This window comes from Entelurus aequoreus, linkage group LG23 (genome assembly GCF_033978785.1).
Source record: "Entelurus aequoreus isolate RoL-2023_Sb linkage group LG23, RoL_Eaeq_v1.1, whole genome shotgun sequence".
NCBI classification, from domain to species: domain Eukaryota; kingdom Metazoa; phylum Chordata; class Actinopteri; order Syngnathiformes; family Syngnathidae; genus Entelurus; species Entelurus aequoreus.
Window position 1 is genome coordinate 35,741,949 of NC_084753.1, and position 19,130 is coordinate 35,761,078.

The window sequence follows — 19,130 nt, forward strand, 5'->3', positions numbered from 1 at the left end:
TAGAAAGGGCTGAAGCGTATGTGTATAGAGTAAAAGTGAAATAGAACCTGCAGGCTGTGCCAGTGCTGTTGGATCTGTTCAACATTGTCCTGCGGTTCACTGTATCCCAGCGCCTGGTCCAAAGATCGCAGCTCCCACTGCAGAGCAGTTGCTTTCTCTGTCAGCGCCTTCGTCTTTTGGGCTGCCTGGCATTCCAGGTCCCGCAAGCGGGCCTCGCAGGCCGCCAGGTGGTCCTTCACATCATGCTCAGAGGTGGCACAGAGCTCGTGCAGGTGGCTAACCTCCAGGGTGAGAGCATCCCGACCACCGGGGGTGCAGACGCTGAGGAGATCATCTCTGGCGGCATCCAGCTCCTTCATCTCTCTCTGCTCCCTATCCACAGTCTGGAGTAACGCCTGGGAGATAGAACATCATACTAATTAAACAAAGACAATCAGCAGACATTGTTTACCGTATTTTCCGGACCATAGGGCGCACCGGATTATAAGGCACACTCCTGATGAATGGTCTATTTTTGATCTTTTTTCATATACAGTCGTGCTCCTAAGTTTACATAACCTGGGAGAATTTATGATTTCTTGGCCATTCTTCAGAGAATATGAATGATAACACAAAAACCTTTCTTCCACTCATGCTTAATGGTTGTGTGAAGCTATTTTTTGGCAAACAACTCTTTTTAAATCAAAATGACAAAAGAAAGTACCCAAATGACCCTGATCAAAAGTTTACATACCCTAGTGACTTTGATCTGATAGCCTGCACCAAAGTTGACACAAACAAGTTTGAATGGCTAATCAAGGTTCCAATCCTCACCTGTGACATGTTTGTTTGTAATGAATGTGTGTTTATAAAAGGTCAGCAAGTTTCTGGGCTTCTGACAGACCATTGCATCTTTCATCCAGTGCTGCACACATGTTTCTGGATTCTGAGTCATGGGGAAGGCAAAATAATTGTCAAAGGATCTGCGAGAAAAGGTAATTGAACTGCATAAAACAGGAAAGAGGTATAAAAAGATATCCAAGGAATTGAGAATGCCAATCAGCAGTGTTCAAACGCTGATTAAGAAGTGGAAAATGAGGGATTCAGGTAGACCAACAAAGATTTCAGTCACAACTACCAGGAAAATGGTTCGAGATGCAAAAAAAAATCCACAAATAACTTCAGCTGAAAAACAGGACTCTCTGAAAAATTGTGGTGTGGCTGTTTCAAGATGCACAATAAGGAGGCACTTGAAGAAAAATGGGCTGCATGGTCGAGTCGCCAGAAGAAAGCCATTTCTGCGCAAATGTCACAAAGTATCCCGCTTACATTACGCCAAACAGCACAGAGACAAGCCTCAAAACTTCTGGAACAAAGTCATTTGGAGTGATGGCTTTCTTCTGGCGACTCGACCATGCATGGGGTATGTAAACTTTTGATTAGGGTCATTTGGGTACTTTCTTTTGCCATTTTGATTTAAAAAGAGTAAACACAGTTGTTTGCCAATAAATAGTTTCACACAACCATTAAGCATGAGTGGAAGAAAGGTTTTTGTGTTATCATTCATATTCTCTGGAGAATGGCCAAGAAATCATAAATTCTCCCAGGGTATGTAAACTGTATAAGGCGCACCGGTTAATAGCGCGCATTGAAGGAGTCATATTATTATAATTTTTCTCTAAATTGAAAACACTTCCTTGTGGTCTACATAACATGCAATGGTGATTCTTTGGTCAAAATGTTGCATAGATGATGTTTTACAGATCATCTTCAAGCCGCTTTCTGACAGTCGCTTCCGTAAGCGCCGTTTTGTGGGCGGTCTTATTTACGTGGGTCACCTTCGGCAGCGTCTTCTCCCCGTCATCTTTGTTGTAGCGGTGTAGCGTGCAAGGGCGGGAGTGGAAGAAGTGTCAAAAGATGGAGCTAACTGTTTTAATGACATTCAGACTTTACTTCAATCAATAACGGAGCAGCATCTCCTCATCTGGAAACAACAACAAGGCCGGAAATGTGTCCCGTGAAAAACCGTCTGACTCTCTAATAACTAAAGTTCCTTGGGTGAATAATGTAAACTCACTACACCGGTATGTTTTAGCGCTTTCATGGCGAATTTACTGACAGATATAAGTAAGAACTTAACACTACTTTATATTAGAAATGGCAACAGCGGAGGATGAATGTCACATACCAAGAAGATAGAGAAAAAGAAGAAGCTTATTGACTACGGCGTCGGCACGGACCACAAAGACGGATTCGCTCAATTTTTCAGGAATTATGCAGATCCCAAATAAACTAGAAGGTAAGAAAAGTTGCTTTTGCTTAATAATGCGAAACAAAACGCCAGATAATATGTCTTACCTTATACACACACCATAATAATACTCCTATGTTTAATGCGCCGACAATCCTTCAAGTGGTGTGGCTTCATAGCTTACCAAAGTCGTACTAAAACATTTAGATAGATTTTTGAGCGCCGCGTGTAATGTTCTATATTTTCAATGGAACATATAAAAAGTTGGTGTTGTTTACTTGAGTCATATTGCAGTCTACACGTATCTCTTATCTTTGACTGCCATCTACTGGTCACGCTTATCATTACACCATGTACCAAATAAAATAGCTTCAAGGTCGGTAAGCAAAACCAGAGTTATTCCGTACATTAGGCGCACCGGGTTATTAGGCGCAGCCTCGAGTTTTGAGGGGAAAAAATGATTTTAAGTGTGCCTTGTAGTCTGGAAAAGACGGTACCTGAAATTAAATAATGTTTGTCAGAATAATTGTATGTAAGTTATCACACAATTTGTTTTCCCATTAGTTCAGGCAGCCCTGCGAGAAGACAAAAGCTGTCTTTGTCCTTATCAAGCAAAAGGCCTGCCGCTTGTAAACCTCCACTGTGTGCGATGGGATGCGACGTGGAGGTGTCGGTCTCCATGATCTATTGGACAGCCACAGGAAGACCTTGTCATGACCCGAGATCTACAAAGCAGAGAGGGAGCAGACCTGACCTCGCTCTAGGCACCTTTTCTTTGAACTGCTTATGACCGAGTGCAACAGCTATTTATGACCACCTGCCCTTAGGAGAAGCTGCGTAATGTAATGCTATGGCGTGGAACTCCCTCGTCAGAGCGTGGGACGACACTGTACAAGGGTACAGGTCTACGCGCTCTCCTCATGAGCTAAATTGAATCCTGGCTCTGTTTGATTTCTTTGCTTCTTGTCTTGTCTAATAGATGTCATCGGTGTTTGAACCTGACAATGTTCTTCCTAAAAGTGATCACACTTGTTTTGTGCGCGTACCTTCAGTGTGTTGATGGCACTGTGAAGACCTTTTCTGTCATCTGGAGGCGCTTTCAGGGCTTTCACCTGCTCTCTCAGCCAGTCCTGTGCCGCTTCATGCTGTTCCAAAAGCTGAGTGCATTGCCTCTCTGCCATGATTCCTCGCTCCAGGTTTGCCAGCGCCTCCTGATTACATACATCCCAGACACATAGCAAACCTTTTCAGTCTCATAAGAGGTATGTTCAGGGTATTATTTGGAATGTGAAACAAAGGATATGACGACAAAGCAGGCATGCATACAAGAAATTGTTATACGTTCTTCCTGGACCAGGGGTGTCAGACGTACAGCCGGCGGGCCAGAACCGGTGTTCAGCCAGCAGGATGAGCGTAAATGTTAAATAATTTCAAAATAAAATGTATTTCTCAATTAGACTCGTTTGTCATCGGCCCTTGGCACACCGCAAGAACTAAATAAACCAAAAAGTATTTTACGATGAGTGCTACTATCTAAACAAATGTTTTTGGTTGGTGTCCACATTTTTTTAAATAATATATATACATATACATACATACATACATACATACATACATACATACATACATACATACATATATATATATATATATATACATACATATATAGTATATATACACGTGAGGGCTTTGATACTTTTCTAAATAAGGGGCACCACAAAAAAATGGCATTTTGGGCTTTATTTTAACAAAACAATCTTACGGTACATTAAACATGTTTCTTATTGTAATCGAAGAAAAATGTTGGCCTTAAATAAAATAGTGACCATACTACACAACTTTTAGTAGTAAGTAAGCAAACAAAGGCTCCTAATTTGGCTGCTGACGTATGCAGTAACATATTGTCTCATTTCTCATTCTATTATTTTGTCAAAACTATGAAGGACAAGCGGTACAAAATGAATTATTAATCTACTTGTTTATTTACTGTTAATATCTGCTTAATTTCTGTTTTAACATGTTCTATCTACACTTCTGTTCAAATGTATTAAACACTTATTCATCTGTTGTTTGGATACTTTACATTAGTTTTGGGTGATACTACAAATTTGGGTAGTGATCTGATACCAAGTAGTTACAGGATCATACATTGGTTATATTCAAAGTCCTTAATGTGTCCAGGGACGTATTTCCTGAGTTTATAAACATAATATGAATTTTTTTTAAAGAAAAATAGATTGTGTGATGGTATAAAATAAAATGTAATCATAGTGGTATCGACTGGATACTCTCTCACAGCGAAAGTGAATGGAAATAACTTTGGTCTTAAAGAGAGAGCGACCTGCTAAACTTCTCATTCAATATACATTTTTCTTTGTCCATTTCTGCTCTCTATTCATTCCTGTGACACAACATCAGCTAGAATGCTTTTCCAACGCATTGGTGTGGACTGAGGGTCACAGTTTGCAAAAATAAAAACAGTGTTGTTAAAGGAAACTTTTGTCAACTTTGACAGCCCTATTAAATACTGTATATTCATATATTTGTCGGATACAATTGTACTTCTTAAACCAAAACAGACTTGTCGTCATTTATAGCAATGTTTTTCATATTTATTTACAGGTAACCCTTTTCTAAAAAATAAGTTTGGCACCCTGTCCTAGACCATTGTGTTTCAACTCACTGTTAACTGTTTGAGAAGAATTGGGATGGATTCTTCAATGCTACCCCAGGTTGAATCAGCCCATTCGGGGTCCTGGGTGGTCTCACACAGTTCTGCAGCCTGAAAAAGACAAATGAATTGTATTGATGTTTAAATGTAGAGTTGCTTCCACTCTTCTGTTAAGGCTTTCTGCGTCGATGAGAATTTTTAGCCCGGTGTGGTACCTTGGTGCGTAAACCAGAGAGGAGGGGGCCCAGGGCTGCACTCCTGTCCAGCAGGCTCCGGGCTTGTTCCATCGCCTGCCTCCGCTCTCCCAAGCCTGGCCAGGAGAAGTCGCGAGGCAAACTGGAAATCTGTGTTTGTAGCTCCTCAAAACGAGACCGCACTTGTCCTTGTTGGTACCGACAGGACACCTGGTTGCCCACGACCGTCTGTAGTAGCCTGATGTACAACAAACAAAAACTTCACAAGTCATTGTTTGCTGAGGAGCAGGAGATGGAGCAAGTGCTCTTTGGGTTCCTGATCTTAATTCAAACCACAACCCAGATAAAATACCCTCAACTTCAAAAGCGTATTTTGCGGTGGGGGACTATTTGATCATGCATCCGAGTAGCTTCAGATAATGACAGGGTCTTTGTGTACCTGCTCCTCTCATCCGCTGCCTGCATGATGGTCCTCCACTGCTCCTCCACCTTTTTGAGCTTTGTTTGGACCTCCAGCCTACTGTCCTCCTCCAAGTCCTCGTGTTCATACAGATTCTGCACACGCCTCTGCAGCTCCATCACACGAGTCTCTCCACTGGACTTGGAGTTCAAGATGGTCTGAGGACAAACGCTTACAACATTGGATGTGCTGTATCTGAGGTGTATTTCAAAGGTAATCTATAAGACTGACAACAAAAAACTCACCTGTGCCGTATTCAGACGGTCCTCTATCTGGACCTGGCTGCCTAAAGTGTCTGTCCCGGTGGTCTCAAGCTGTGCCTGCAACTCCTCCAACCAGGTGTCAGTGCTAGCTGCCTGGCTAAAGAAGGCTTGCAGCTCCCTCGAGAGCGAGTACAGAACCTCTGCTTTCTTCAGCGAGTTCTCAGCATCGTGGAGCAGCGTCCTCCACTGCTCCTCCAAGTCTCTGACTGCTTGTTGAGACTCCCGCTTGACAGCATCCTCGACGTCCTCGTGGTCACAGAGGCTGTGGCTTTGTCTTTTCAGCTCGGCCAGCTCAGAGTCTCTGTTGGGTTTGGAGCTCAGGATGGCCTGGATACAAACAACAGATACCTTCAAAGAGGATCATCTACTAACCTTTGTGGAATTAAGAGGCAGTATCCAAAACATAATTGTTTAAAGGCCTACTGAAAGCCACTACTACCGACCACGCAGTCTGATAGTTTATATATCAATGATGAAATCTTAACATTGCAACACATGCCAATACGGCCGGGTTAACTTATAAAGTGCAATTTTAAATTTCCCGGGAAACTTCCGGTTGAAAATGATGACGTTTGCGCGTGACGTCGATGGTTGAAGCGGAAGTATTGGGACACATTGTATCACAATACAAACAGCTCTGTTTTCATCGCAAAATTCCACAGTATTCTGGACATCTGTGTTGGTGAATCTTTTGCAATTTGTTTAATGAACAATGGAGACTGCAAAGAAGAAAGCTGTAGGTGGGATCGGTGTATTAGCGGCTGGCTGCAGCAACAACACCAGGAGGACTTTGACTTGGATAGCAGACGTGCTTTCCGACGCTAGCCGCCGACCGCATCGATGATCGGGTGAAGTCCTTCGTCGCGCCGTCGATCGCTGGAACGCAGGTGAGCACGGGTGTTGATGAGCAGATGAGGGCTGGCGTAGGTGGAGAGCTAATTTTTTTATCATAGCTCTGACGAGGTCCCGTAGCTAAGTTAGCTTCAATGGCGTCGTTAGCAACAGCATTGCTAGGCTTCGACAGGCGGCACAGCATTAACCGTGTAGTTACAGGTCCAGTGTTTGGTTCGGTGTCTCCTGATAGTAGTATTGTTGATCTTCTGTCTATCCTTCCAGTCAGGGGCTTATTTCTTTTGTTTCTATCTGCATTTAAGCACGATGCTATCACGTTAGCTCCGTAGCTAAAGTGCTTCACCGATGTATTGTCGTGGAGATAAAAGTCACTGTGAATGTCCATTTCGCGTTCTCGACTCTCATTTTCAAGAGGATATAGTATCCGAGGTGGTTTAAAATACAAATCCGTGATCCACAATAGAAAAAAGGAGAGAGTGTGGAATCCACTGAGCCAGCTTGTACCTAAGTTACGGTCAGAGCGAAAAAAGATACGTCCTGCACTGCACTCTAGTCATTCACTTTCACGTTCCTCATCCACAAATCTTTCATCCTCGCTCAAATTAATGGGGTAATCGTCGCTTTCTCGGTCTGAATCGCTCTCGCTGCTGGTGTAAACAATGGGGAAATGTGAGGAGCCCTTCAACCTGCGACGTCACGCTACTTCCGGTACAGGCAAGTCTTTTTTTATCAGCGACCAAAAATTGTGAACTTTATCGTCGATGTTCTCTACTAAATCCTTTCAGCAAAAATATGGCAATATCGCGAAATGATCAAGTATGACACATAGGATGGATCTGCTATCCCCGTTTAAATTTTGAAAAATTATTTCAGTAGGCCTTTAAAACATGATGTGTGTATATATGTCAGTGTGTAGTTTGGTGCTGATCAAAGTGTTTTTGGCCTTGCTACTGAGGGTGGCCGTAGTTATTTCTTTACTGACCTGTGCAGTGGTTATGGTCACTTCATGATCTTTATGACAATTGAGGCTCAGTTGCTGTTCTTTCAGCCAGGTTTGGACTTCTTCCCTGGCCTCTTTGTGCTTCCTCAGTTGGCACTTCAGAGCACTCTGCTTCTCCAACACATTCAGCGTCGCTTTGGCACTCTCGAGGACGGCGGTCCACTGGTCCTGTGTGTCCCGTGCGATCCGCTCAAGATCCGCTTTTTGGTGCTGCTCGAGTTCCTCGGCACATAAACTCTGGTAGCGTCTCTTCATCTCTTGAAGTTTAATATCCCCCTCGGACTTGCAGCCCATGATGGTCTGGGGAGACAATATGTGGTCCAAGATGACCATCATGTAGAATTTGACCATTGTTCTTTACACAACATAAACCTCTGATGTGTTGCCTCACCAGTGCGGCATGTAGTCTTCCCTGTTCTGTTGATTGACTGGTTAGAGAATCCAGCTGTTGCTGGAGGTCTGAGAGCCAGTGGTTGGTTTCCTGATGGAGGCTTTTGAATTCTGTCAGCTAAAACAGAACAATTGCATGTTGAGGTCCAGAACGACATTCAGGAAAGTCATCACAAATTCAGAATGATCTCACGAGCCAATGATAAAGCTTTGTCACCTCCAAAACTCTCCTCTCCATCTCTTGGTTCATTTGAGCTCCTATATCCTCTCTCAGCTTTCTGGCGACCTGCAAAACCTCCCTCCACTGCTCCTCCGTGTCTTGGACCGTCTGCTGGACTTGACACTTTCTGCCCTCCTCTACGTCCTGACGGTCACAAAGACTCTGGCCCCGCCTCCTCAGGTTGTTCACCTGGCAGTCGCCGTCAGGTTTGGACTGCAGAACATCCTGGAAACCAAGTGAAAGTAAATGGATCCTGTCTTGTGAAACAAGTGTTTGATCAATTCCTATCATAAAGATTATGAAGTAGGTGTGGTCATGAGGCGCCATGGATTTCATTATATGGTAACCAGTGTTTCCCCCAGAATATTTGTTAGTTCGCGTGACGGACGGGGAAGGGGCTGGGTGGGTGTATGGAACAGTGTAATTTGGTCTGTCGCCACCATCACGTCTCCATCTCATCGCTGCCTGGGGGGGCAATAGACTACAGACTGTGGTGAAGTAGGCCGGCTTCATCGCGTGAAGAAGCCTACAATTTTTGGTTGTGTTTTCCGCTCCGTATTCTGAATGGCAATATACGATATGTATCTCGATATTTTTTCCGTAAAGTAAAAACAAAACACAAAACAGTCCTAGTTACCTGAGATACTAAGTATGTCATTATTTTGACTTAGGAAATATTGACTTACTAAGACAAAATAATGACAGTGTTTCCCACACATTCATTTATTTGTGGCGGCCCGCCACGAAAGAATTACGTTCGCCACAAATAAAAAAATTAAAATGAAAAATAAAAAAATTATTAAAAACAATTTTTTTTTTTTTTTTTTGTCCTGTCCAGCTTCTCAGGCAAATCATATAGTTGATGTAGATGCCCATATAGGCTGTTCAGATTTACTTTACAAAAGAGAAGTGTAGGATACTTCTCTTGTTGCCTTATTTGTATTTGACCACTACTGTTTTTTGTTTATTTGTTACTGACTGTGGCAGGACACCTATGCCTCTGTTTCACTTTATGTTGCTGGTAAATAATATGGTTGTAGTAGTAGGCTAAAGTTAAATTATTTAGTATGCACTAATTAAAGGGGCAGAGCTTTAAGAGACATTTTAGCTTTTATATTTTATAAGATATATTTTTTGTAAGAACCACAATTAATAGATATATTTCAGTGAATAACTTATTGTTCAAATCTGTATATAAATATGTACATAAAGTGTTGTAATAATATTGTAAAATGGATGAATGGATGGACGTTTAAAACAAAACTGTTATTATTAATTAGTAAGTATACATTTTTTGAGCCTTTTTAGAGAAAATCATATTGTAGTAAATTATGCAAATTACTCGATGGTGTCATATTGACCACGCCCATATACACGCCCATAGCCACGCCCCCACCGCCACAGGTATCTTGGCAGTTTATGGGAAACACTGAATGACTAAGTCAAATTAATGACTTACTGTAAATAAGCGTTTGCAATAAGCTTTAAAAGTGGGGCCACATGCTGACATATGCTCAACTCATCATGCTTTATTCATTACAGCATTTGGGAAGCCTATAGTTGATTTTTATTATGTGTAAATGTTATATTTTTATCAACATGTGATAGCAGGGACCCTGCCATTCAAAACTAGGCTGCTACATTACTAATAATTGATGTAACTATAGCTGAAAAAATAGTAAAATAGCAATAGGAGAGACTATTCTTCCCTGAACACCATGGAGTTCATGTAGGCTTAATGATATCAGAGACAGAAACTCTTCATTTAACATAATGTCCTTTTTTGCTGCTTCAACACAGAAAAAGGTAAAGTGAAATAACTTAGTTGTTAACTGTAGGTCAATAATGCTTGTCTTTCTCTCAGACAGACAGGGCTTTGCTGTCCGTAACACACACACGCACGAAAAAAAAACAAAAAAAACATTTTTTTTCTTTTTTCTTCAAGACTTTAGTTTAGGCGGTGGCTCTTTGTTGTTAAGGCGGGCGCCTTAACAACAAAGCGCTGCAAGAAACCCTGGTAACATTCTGGAAGTTTCCATCCAGCTGCTTTTTAGTAGACCAACCATCTACCAGTTTACGTTGAAACAAACCTGGATTGTGCGACATCTCTCTTCAGGTGGAGCGTGGACGCTGACGGATTGCAGCTTCTTCTCCTGCTCTCTCACCCATGACTGCGTGGTTTTACTCTGAGTCTCAAAGTCGTCAGCGAAACCTCGCAATTCGGCCTCTTTGCACGTCTGCAGGACGGACCTCCACTGCTGCTCCAGGTCTAACACCAACTGCGTCACCTCGGGCCTTCTGCTCGCATCCAGGTTCTCCTCTTCCTTCTTCAAGTCCAAAACTTTTGATTGGCCCTCATGTTCGGAAGCCATAACAGCCTACAAGTTTGGAGGGTTATTTTAACAAGGAGTCAAAACAATAAAAGACTAAGAGCCTGATCTACTTGGATTCAAATACCACGCGTGTGATCTACTAAGACTGCGTGTGCAACTGAAAAGTGAGGCAGACCTCCTTATTCAAATGAATTTTTTGCATGTACTATGCGGCTTACACCATGTACATACTCATTTACTGCACATTCATGTAATCACGCTCTTACCTGTGACAACAACCAGCAGACGTGTACCACTTTTGTGGGCATTTTAGAAGCAGTCCTGCGGGGTATCTACAATTAAACCTCTTTATTTTAGTTTTTAGAGCGCTGAAGTTGCGCTCTTGGGAGTGGCTGGCACTAAATGCTGTCAGAAAAATTGTATGTAAATTATCAAAAAACTTTCCGTTCTCTGAGTTCCCAATGAACAGACAAGAGGCTGTCTTTGTTACACCAAGCAAAGGCTTGGAAAATTCCATTGTGTACGATGGGAGGAGACGGGAGGGGGGTTATCTATTGTGATCCAAGACTCCCCCAAGCTGAATCCAGGACCAGCCCAAGCCTGAGGCATCTTTTTCTTTTGTGTTAATGTGACCGAAAACAATGACTGTTTACATACTCCCAATCCCTTTAGAAACAGATGTTATTATGTAAACAGGGAAAGTCCAAATAAAAAGAGGTGGCGTACAATCTTTCGCCAGAGCGTGGGTGACACTGTAAGAGGTTACAGGTTGACATGTTTCTCCTCAATTGAGCAAAATTGAATTCTGTCTTCTGTTTGATTCTTTGCTTCTTGTCTTGTTTAATAAATGTCACCAGTGTTTGAACCTGACAAATGCGAGCGTGCGCTCCACAGTCGAGACACAAAAAAAATGTTTTTCCACTTAGAGTACATGTTATTAATATATCATCTATATAAAAAAAACACCAAAATGCATCAATTTAATTTGTTCTAATCAGCCCCTTAAGTCATCCAGCAGCTATAAAATTATATTGCTGAATAGACATTTATCTCATTTTTGACGGTCCCTATGTGTTGACAAGCATACGTAGCCATGTGTGTAACTGTCAGTTTGCATGTATATTTCAGACGTGCTAAGTAAAGAAGCAAAATAGTGCTCTCATTCGAGTTTAGGTCATGATAAATCACCCTGTGTGCAAAATAACATATCTACGTCTTCTCCCAGTTTTGAGGGTGTTCCTGATGATCAGTATACACTACCGTTCAAAAGTTTGGGGTCACCCAAACAATTTTGTGGAATAGCCTCAATTTCTAAGAACAAGAATAGACTGTCGCGTTTCAGATGAAAGTTATCTTTTTCTGGCCATTTTGAGCGTTTAACTGACCCCACAAATGTGATGCCACAAATGTGATGCTCCAGAAACTCAATCTGCTCAAAGGAAGGTCAGTTTTGTAGCTTCAGTAACGAGCTAAACTGTTTTCAGATGTGTGAACATGATTGCACAAGGGTTTTCTAATCATCAATTAGCCTTCTGAGCCAATGAGCAAACACATTGTACCATTAGAACACTGGAGTGATAGTTGCTGGAAATGAGCCTCTATACACCTATGTAGATATTGCACCAAAAACCAGACATTTGCAACTAGAATAGTAATTTACTACATTAGCAATGTATAGAGTGTACTTCTTTAAAGTTAAGACTAGTTTAAAGTTATCTTCATTGAAAAATAAGGACATTTTAATGTGACCCCAAACTTTTGAACGGTAGTGTATATTTTGCTTATTCGTGAAGATAGACACACTTAATGGATTGCGGTCAACTATTCTGCTCACTAAAGAGACACAATCTTCTGCGCACACGTTTTGTAGATCAGCTTTGTGTGCTATCAAGTTTGCGTGTGCTTTAGTACACGCAAACCTTGAGTAGATCAGGCCCTATGTGCGTATGAAACGAATATGTCAACACACCTGTGTAACTTGCAGTCTTTCCTGGAGCAGCATGTGACTTCCAAGCGACAGCAGCTTGTGCCTCTGCTCCCTGATCCAAGACTGGGTGGCCTTGATGCGACTTCGGAGTGCAGCAACGTCCTTGTCGGCAGAGGCTGCAGTCTCCATCTCCTCAGCAGCCTTCGTTACCGTCTGCCACTGCTCTTCTCTTAGTCTTATTGTGTCCTGGATCTCCTTTCGAAAGCCTTCATCCAAGTCCACACTGTTGCACAGACTCTCGCCCTGCTCCTTAAGGTTCTGGAGCTTAGACCCCAAGTCTGTTTTAATGAGCAGAATGTCCTGAAACCAACACACAACATGCAAGACATGGAGATGTTCTTGTCATTATGTAATTGCATAATTAACATTACTTTGATGTTTGCCACATTTAGGACAAGGCTCACTTAAGGAGTCAACAACACACCAAGATGGTCATCGAGGATTTCAACTCACATGCTGCTTTTCATCCGTGCAACCTCCAGGAGACTGAATGTCCTCAGCAGAGTCGCTGATCCAGGACTGCAAGCTGTCACTCTGGACTCTGAAAGCATCCATTTCTTGGTGTAGGCGAGCTTGCTTCTCAGACTTGTTTAAAGTATCTTCAGCAGCCTGGAGGACAGCTTGCCATTCGTCCTCCACGTCTTGAAGCGACTCCTGGACTTGCTGTTTCTTGCTCTGCTCCAACTGCTCCTGCTCGCAAAGACTCTGGCTCAGGCATCGCAGCTGGTTCACCTTGGAGTCTCCCTCTGGTTTTGTGCTCAGAAGAGCCTGATGGCCCAAAGGAGAATTGTTCTGTTAAAGGCCTACTGAAAGCCACTACTACCGACCACGCAGTCTGATAGTTTATATATCAATGATGAAATCTTAACATTGCAACACATGCCAATACGGCTGGGTTAACTTATAAAGTGCAATTTTAAATTTCCCGCTAAACTTCCGGTTGAAAACGTCTATGTATGATGACGTATGCGCGTGACGTCAATGGTTGAAACGGAAGTATTCGGACACCATTGAATACAATACAAAAAACTCTGTTTTCATCTCAAAATTCCACAGTATTCTGGACATCTGTGTTGGTGAATCTTTTGCAATTTGTTTAATAAACAATGGAGACTGCAAAGAAGAAAGTTGTAGGTGGGATCGGTGTATTAGCGGCTGGCTGCAGCAACACAACCAGGAGGACTTTGACAGCAGACGCGCTATCCGACGCTAGCCGCCGACCGCACGGATGAGCGGGTTAAGTCCTTCGTCGCTCCGTCGATCGCTGGAACACAGGTGAGCACGGGTGTTGATGAGCAGATGAGGGCTGGCTGGCGTAGGTGGATAGCTAATGTTTTTAGCATAGCTCTGTGAGGTCCCGTTGCTAAGTCAGCTTAAATGGCGTCGTTAGCAACAGCATTGTTAAGCTTTGCCAGGCTGGAAAGCATTAACCGTGTATTTACAGGTCCATGGTTTAATAGTATTGTTGATTTTCTGTCTATCCTTCCAGTCAGGGGTTTATTTCTTTTGTTTCTATCTGCAGTTAAGCCCGATGCTATCACGTTAGCTCCGTAGCTAAAGTGCTTCGCCGATGTATTGTCGTGGAGATAAAAGTCACTGTGAATGTCCATTTCGCGTTCTCGACTCTCATTTTCAAGAGGATAAAGTATCCGAGGTGGTTTAAAATACAAATCCGTGATCCACAATAGAAAAAGGAGAGAGTGTGGAATCCAATGAGCCAGCTTGTACCTAAGTTACGGTCAGAGCGAAAAAAAATGCGTCCTGCACTGCACTCTAGTCCTTCACTCTCACGTTCCTCATCCACGTATCTTTCATCCTGGCTCAAATTAATGGGGTAATCGTCGCTTTCTCGGTCCGAATCGCTCTCGCTGCTGGTGTAAACAATGTGCAGATGTGAGGCGCTCCACAACCTGTGACGTCACGCTACTTCCGGTACAGGCAAGGCTTTTTTTATCAGCGACCAAAAGTTGCGAACTTTATCGTCGATGTTCTCTACTAAGTCCTTTCAGCAAAAATATGGCATTATCGCGAAATGATCAAGTATGACACATAGAATGGATATGCTATCCCCGTTTAAATAAATAAAAATCATTTCAGTAGGCCTTTAAGCTTACTTGTAATTACACTGAACAAAAACATAAACGCAACACTTTTGTTTTTGCTTCCATTTTTCATGAGTTGAAATCAAAAGTCTGAAACTTTGACTATATACACAAAAGACCTATTCCTATATGCCGATCCACTGCATCCCAAACATGCTCAATGGGTGACAAGTCCGGTGAGTATGCTGGCCATGAAAGAACCGGGATGTCTTCAAGCTTCTGGGAATTGTGTAGAGATCCTTGCAACATGAGGTCGTGCATTGTCATACTGCAACATGAGGTGATGGTCTCGGGTGAATGCCACAACGATGGGCCTCAGGATCTCGTCACGGTATCTCTGTGCTGTGCATTCAAAATGCCATCAATAAAATGCACTTGCCTTTGTTGTCCATAATATACGCCTGCCCGTACCATAATCCCACCCCCACCATGGGCCACTCCCTTCACAACGCTGACATCAGCAAACCGCTCTTCCACAACGACACCACAAACACGGTCTGCCATCTGCCCTGAACAGTGAAAACCGGGATTCATCCGTGCCAGACGCCATCGGAAGTCAGCATTTGCCCACTCAAATCGGTTACGACGACAAACCGCAGTTAGGTCGAGACCCCAATGAGGACGACGAGCATGCAGATGAGCTTCCCTGAAATGGTTTCTCACAGTTTGTGCAGAAATTCTTTGGTTATGCAAACAAATTGTTGCAGCAGCGGTCCGGGTGGCTGGTCTCAGATGATTACGGAGGTGCACCTGCTGGATGTGGAGGTCTTGGGCCGGTGTGGTTACACGTGGTCTGCGGTTGTGAGGCCGGTTGAATGTACTGCCAAATTCTCTAAAACGCCTTTGGAGACGGCTTATGGTAGCGAAATGAACATTCAATTCATGGGCAACAGCTCTGGTATCATGAATCAATTTAAGTGGACCCCGACTTAAACAAATTGAAAAACTTATTCGGGTGTTACCATTTAGTGGTCAATTGTACGGAATATGTACTTCACTGTGCAACCTACTAATAAAAGTCTCAAAAATCAATCAATGGTGGACATTCCTGTAGTCAGCATAACGACTACATGCTCCTTCAAAACTTGAAATATGTGGCATTGTGCTGTGTGATAAAACTGCACATTTCAGAGTGGCCTTTTATTGTGGGCAGCCTAAGGCACACCTGTGAAATAATCAAGCTGTTTAATCAGCATCTTGATATGCCACACCTGTGAGGTGGGATGGATTATCTTGGCAAAGAAGACATGCTCACTAACACAGATTTAGACAGATTTGTGAACAATATTTGAGAGGAATAGGTCTTTTGTGTATGTAGTAAACATTTTAGATCTTTGAATTTCAACTCATGAAAAATGGGAGCGAAAACAAAAGTATATTTGTTCAGTGTAAGACATCAAGCGCAAACACTAATTACAGGCATGTGATTTGACCACAATGAAAAAGACTGAAAAAACTTCCGGGGGTCTGGGGGACGAAGGCCCCCAGCCAGGTCCAGCTCCTGGTTTTTCACCAATTTAACATGCTAAAATTAACAAAGACAGCACCATTTGAAGAAAATATTTTAGTGTTTAAAGACATGAAAACATCATTAATAGAACATACATAACCCAATTATCCTAATGAATCACTGTATATGGTTCAGTCCCAACAGTATTTAGTCACTAATATTTACATCTTGTGTTCATTTCACATCCACAGGTGTCACACTGATCAGTGTTATTATCTACAGTTTATTTACAGTATTACCACATTACTTCAGTTCATGTAATGTAAACATTTCATTCTTTTCGCCAAAATAGGATATACATTTATGAAAATAATTAAACATGTTTAGTATTGTTTACTCATATTTGAAAATAGGAAATAATAATGTGAGGACACTGACATATTGCATGAAACAAGTGTGAAAATATTTACCTTCAAGATTGTTACACCACTGACAATAGTTTCAACAGACTACATAAGAACTTAATATTACAAAACAGTATTATATGCAAATTTATTTCAAATAAATTGTTAACTGGAATCAATAATGCGACTCTTTGAATTTCTGTAATTTCATAATATATTTTCACGTGGCTTTTTATTTTTAGAAAAACCCATTTATATTTCGCTAAGCAATAATTGGTTAATATTTCAAACAAACATGCGTATTTCGCAAGCAAATATTTTTTAGCTTACCTCATTATTAACAACTCTGTCTGCAACTGAAGTGGGTTGTTTGGGTGGATCTTTCCTCTCGATGTAAACAAAAGATGAAGTCCGTAAGGTTTGCTCACTTTCGGTTGACATCCAAAAGTACCAGCTAGTGAAAAGTTTGTTTTCCTTGCTTCAAGTTGTTTCATATGTTTTTGGCGTTTCGCATGTACTTCCAAAGCCTTGAAACCTCGTGATCCATAGTCAATATTATCATGACACCACGCGCACAAAACCTTTCTGGGACGATCGATTTTCCGAATAAAATCACCGAACAAAGTCGTAACTTTCTTCTTCCCAACAGTACCAGTGATTTCCCTTTCCATCCAGTCCCATCGAAACTTATTTTTGACATGTTTATCAATTTCTTTTACTCATAAAGCGTCCTTTCTCTCGAGAACCGACATCGTTTACATATGGAAAATGGCCGTAATAACCATTGTGAATGATGACGTTATTAACGTCATCATTCATAACAGATGTCCTGATTGGTCACAAGGAACATATCGACCAATCAACTACGGCGTAATATAAACTACGTCTCGAATCTTGATTTAGGGTCGGAAAAAAAACGGAAAAACGGGAGATAATTTTTTTTTTTCCCGAGATTAAAAAAGACGGAATTCCAACTTTAGACGGAAAAATCACATGCCTGTAATTAGTTCAACAATATTTCCTCTGACCTTTGCTTGGTGGCTCATCTCCTTGCACTGCTTGTCTCCATCTGCTAAGGTAAAAGGCTGTAGGAGGTCTTTAAACCAGCCTTTGGTTCTCTCAGCCTGGCTCATAAACTGCTCCAGTTCCCCCTCCAAGATGTCGTGGGCCTCCGCCTGTGTCTGCAGTCTGGCTTCCAGCTTTCGGTAGCGCCGTATTAGGTCGTCGCTGTCCTTCACGAGCGGGTCAGCTTTAACGCCCTGGCGGCTCACTGAAGCAAGGAGCTCAATGACGGCGTCCGCTCTTTGTCTGCCAAACGGGAGCAGACAAAATATGACACTTTTCACATGAGGGCTTTGAACGCTCAACATTCCATTCAAACTCGATCGTTGGAAACACTTGACTTGCAGGTCTAAAAAGATCAAAAGTGAGATCATAGACAGAAAGGCAATGATGTTATGACATCGCCTCAGAGCACTGACTGAGCGCCCAATCGGAATGCTCAGGTGCCGTTGCTGTGGTGATTACAACCAGAGGTGGGTGGTAACGCTTTACTCCGTTACATTTACTAAAGTAACTTTTTGGATAATGTGTACTTGTCAGAGTAGTTTTAATGCAACATACTTGTACTTAAGTGTTTCTGTGAAGAACAAATATTAATTGTACCGTAATTTCTGGACTATAAGCCGCATGGCGAAGTTGGTAGAGTGGCCGTGCCAGCAATCGGAGTGTTGCTGGTTACTGGGGTTCAATCCCCACCTTCTACCATCCTAGTCACGTCCGTTGTGTCCTTGGGCAAGACACTTCACCCTCCCTCGTTCTGGTCCCTGCGGCTTATACAACGGTGCGGCTTATTTGCGGCCTGTTTTTCTCCGACACCGACGAAGAGGATTTCGGTGGTTTTAGTACGCAGGAGGAAGACGATGACACAATGATTAAAGACTGACTTTTCATATACCGGTAGGCTGGTTATTTTGATAACGTACAGGCGAGCACTTTGTATTACTTTGCACCGTTGTATTATTTGTACTCTGCACGAATGCTGTTCGCCATGTCAAAGATGTGAAAGTTTGATTGAATGATTGAAAGATTTATTGTTAATAAATGGGACGCTTTGCGTTCCCAAACAGTCATCTCTGTCCCGACAATCCCCTCCGTGGTAGCAGGAACCCCTATGTACTACGGTAATTACACATCAAAACCCTGCGGCTTATAGTCGGGTGCGGCTTATATATGGAGCAATCTGTATTTTCCCCTAAATTTAGATGGTGCGGCTTATAGTCAGGTGCGGCTTATAGTCCGGAAATTACGGTACTTTGTTTGATTGAGTTTATTTCAGATCACAACATGTATTTATATCACGTGTACTGTTTTCATATTGATTACTGCTTGCAAAGGTGAATTGTTTGGCCGGTCGGAGAGCCTTCTTCCAGCGGACACTGTCACATGACTCCGTTTCACCAATCCAATGTAAGCACTAAGTGACATGTGTCTCCATTTCACCAATCAAACGGAGCCTGGCAGTCACATGATGGTATATGACAGGGGTCACCAACGCGGTGCCCGTGGGCACCA

General features: G+C 42.3%; 1 protein-coding gene across 1 annotated transcript in view; it reads right to left on the reverse strand.

Moving 5' to 3' along the window:
* syne2b (spectrin repeat containing, nuclear envelope 2b) overlaps positions 1-19,130 on the reverse strand; it is a 219,839-nt gene that overhangs the window by 127,961 nt on the left and 72,748 nt on the right. The window contains exons 40-52 of the mRNA XM_062034542.1: positions 17,585-17,864; positions 13,054-13,368; positions 12,583-12,900; positions 10,371-10,658; positions 8,278-8,505; positions 8,062-8,178; positions 7,653-7,970; positions 5,801-6,145; positions 5,535-5,713; positions 5,117-5,333; positions 4,914-5,012; positions 3,277-3,441; positions 48-395 (exon numbers count right to left, since the gene is read on the reverse strand). Of these exons, the coding sequence (XP_061890526.1) occupies positions 48-395; positions 3,277-3,441; positions 4,914-5,012; positions 5,117-5,333; positions 5,535-5,713; positions 5,801-6,145; positions 7,653-7,970; positions 8,062-8,178; positions 8,278-8,505; positions 10,371-10,658; positions 12,583-12,900; positions 13,054-13,368; positions 17,585-17,864 (3,217 nt within the window). The remainder of the gene's footprint in view (positions 1-47; positions 396-3,276; positions 3,442-4,913; positions 5,013-5,116; positions 5,334-5,534; positions 5,714-5,800; positions 6,146-7,652; positions 7,971-8,061; positions 8,179-8,277; positions 8,506-10,370; positions 10,659-12,582; positions 12,901-13,053; positions 13,369-17,584; positions 17,865-19,130) is intronic.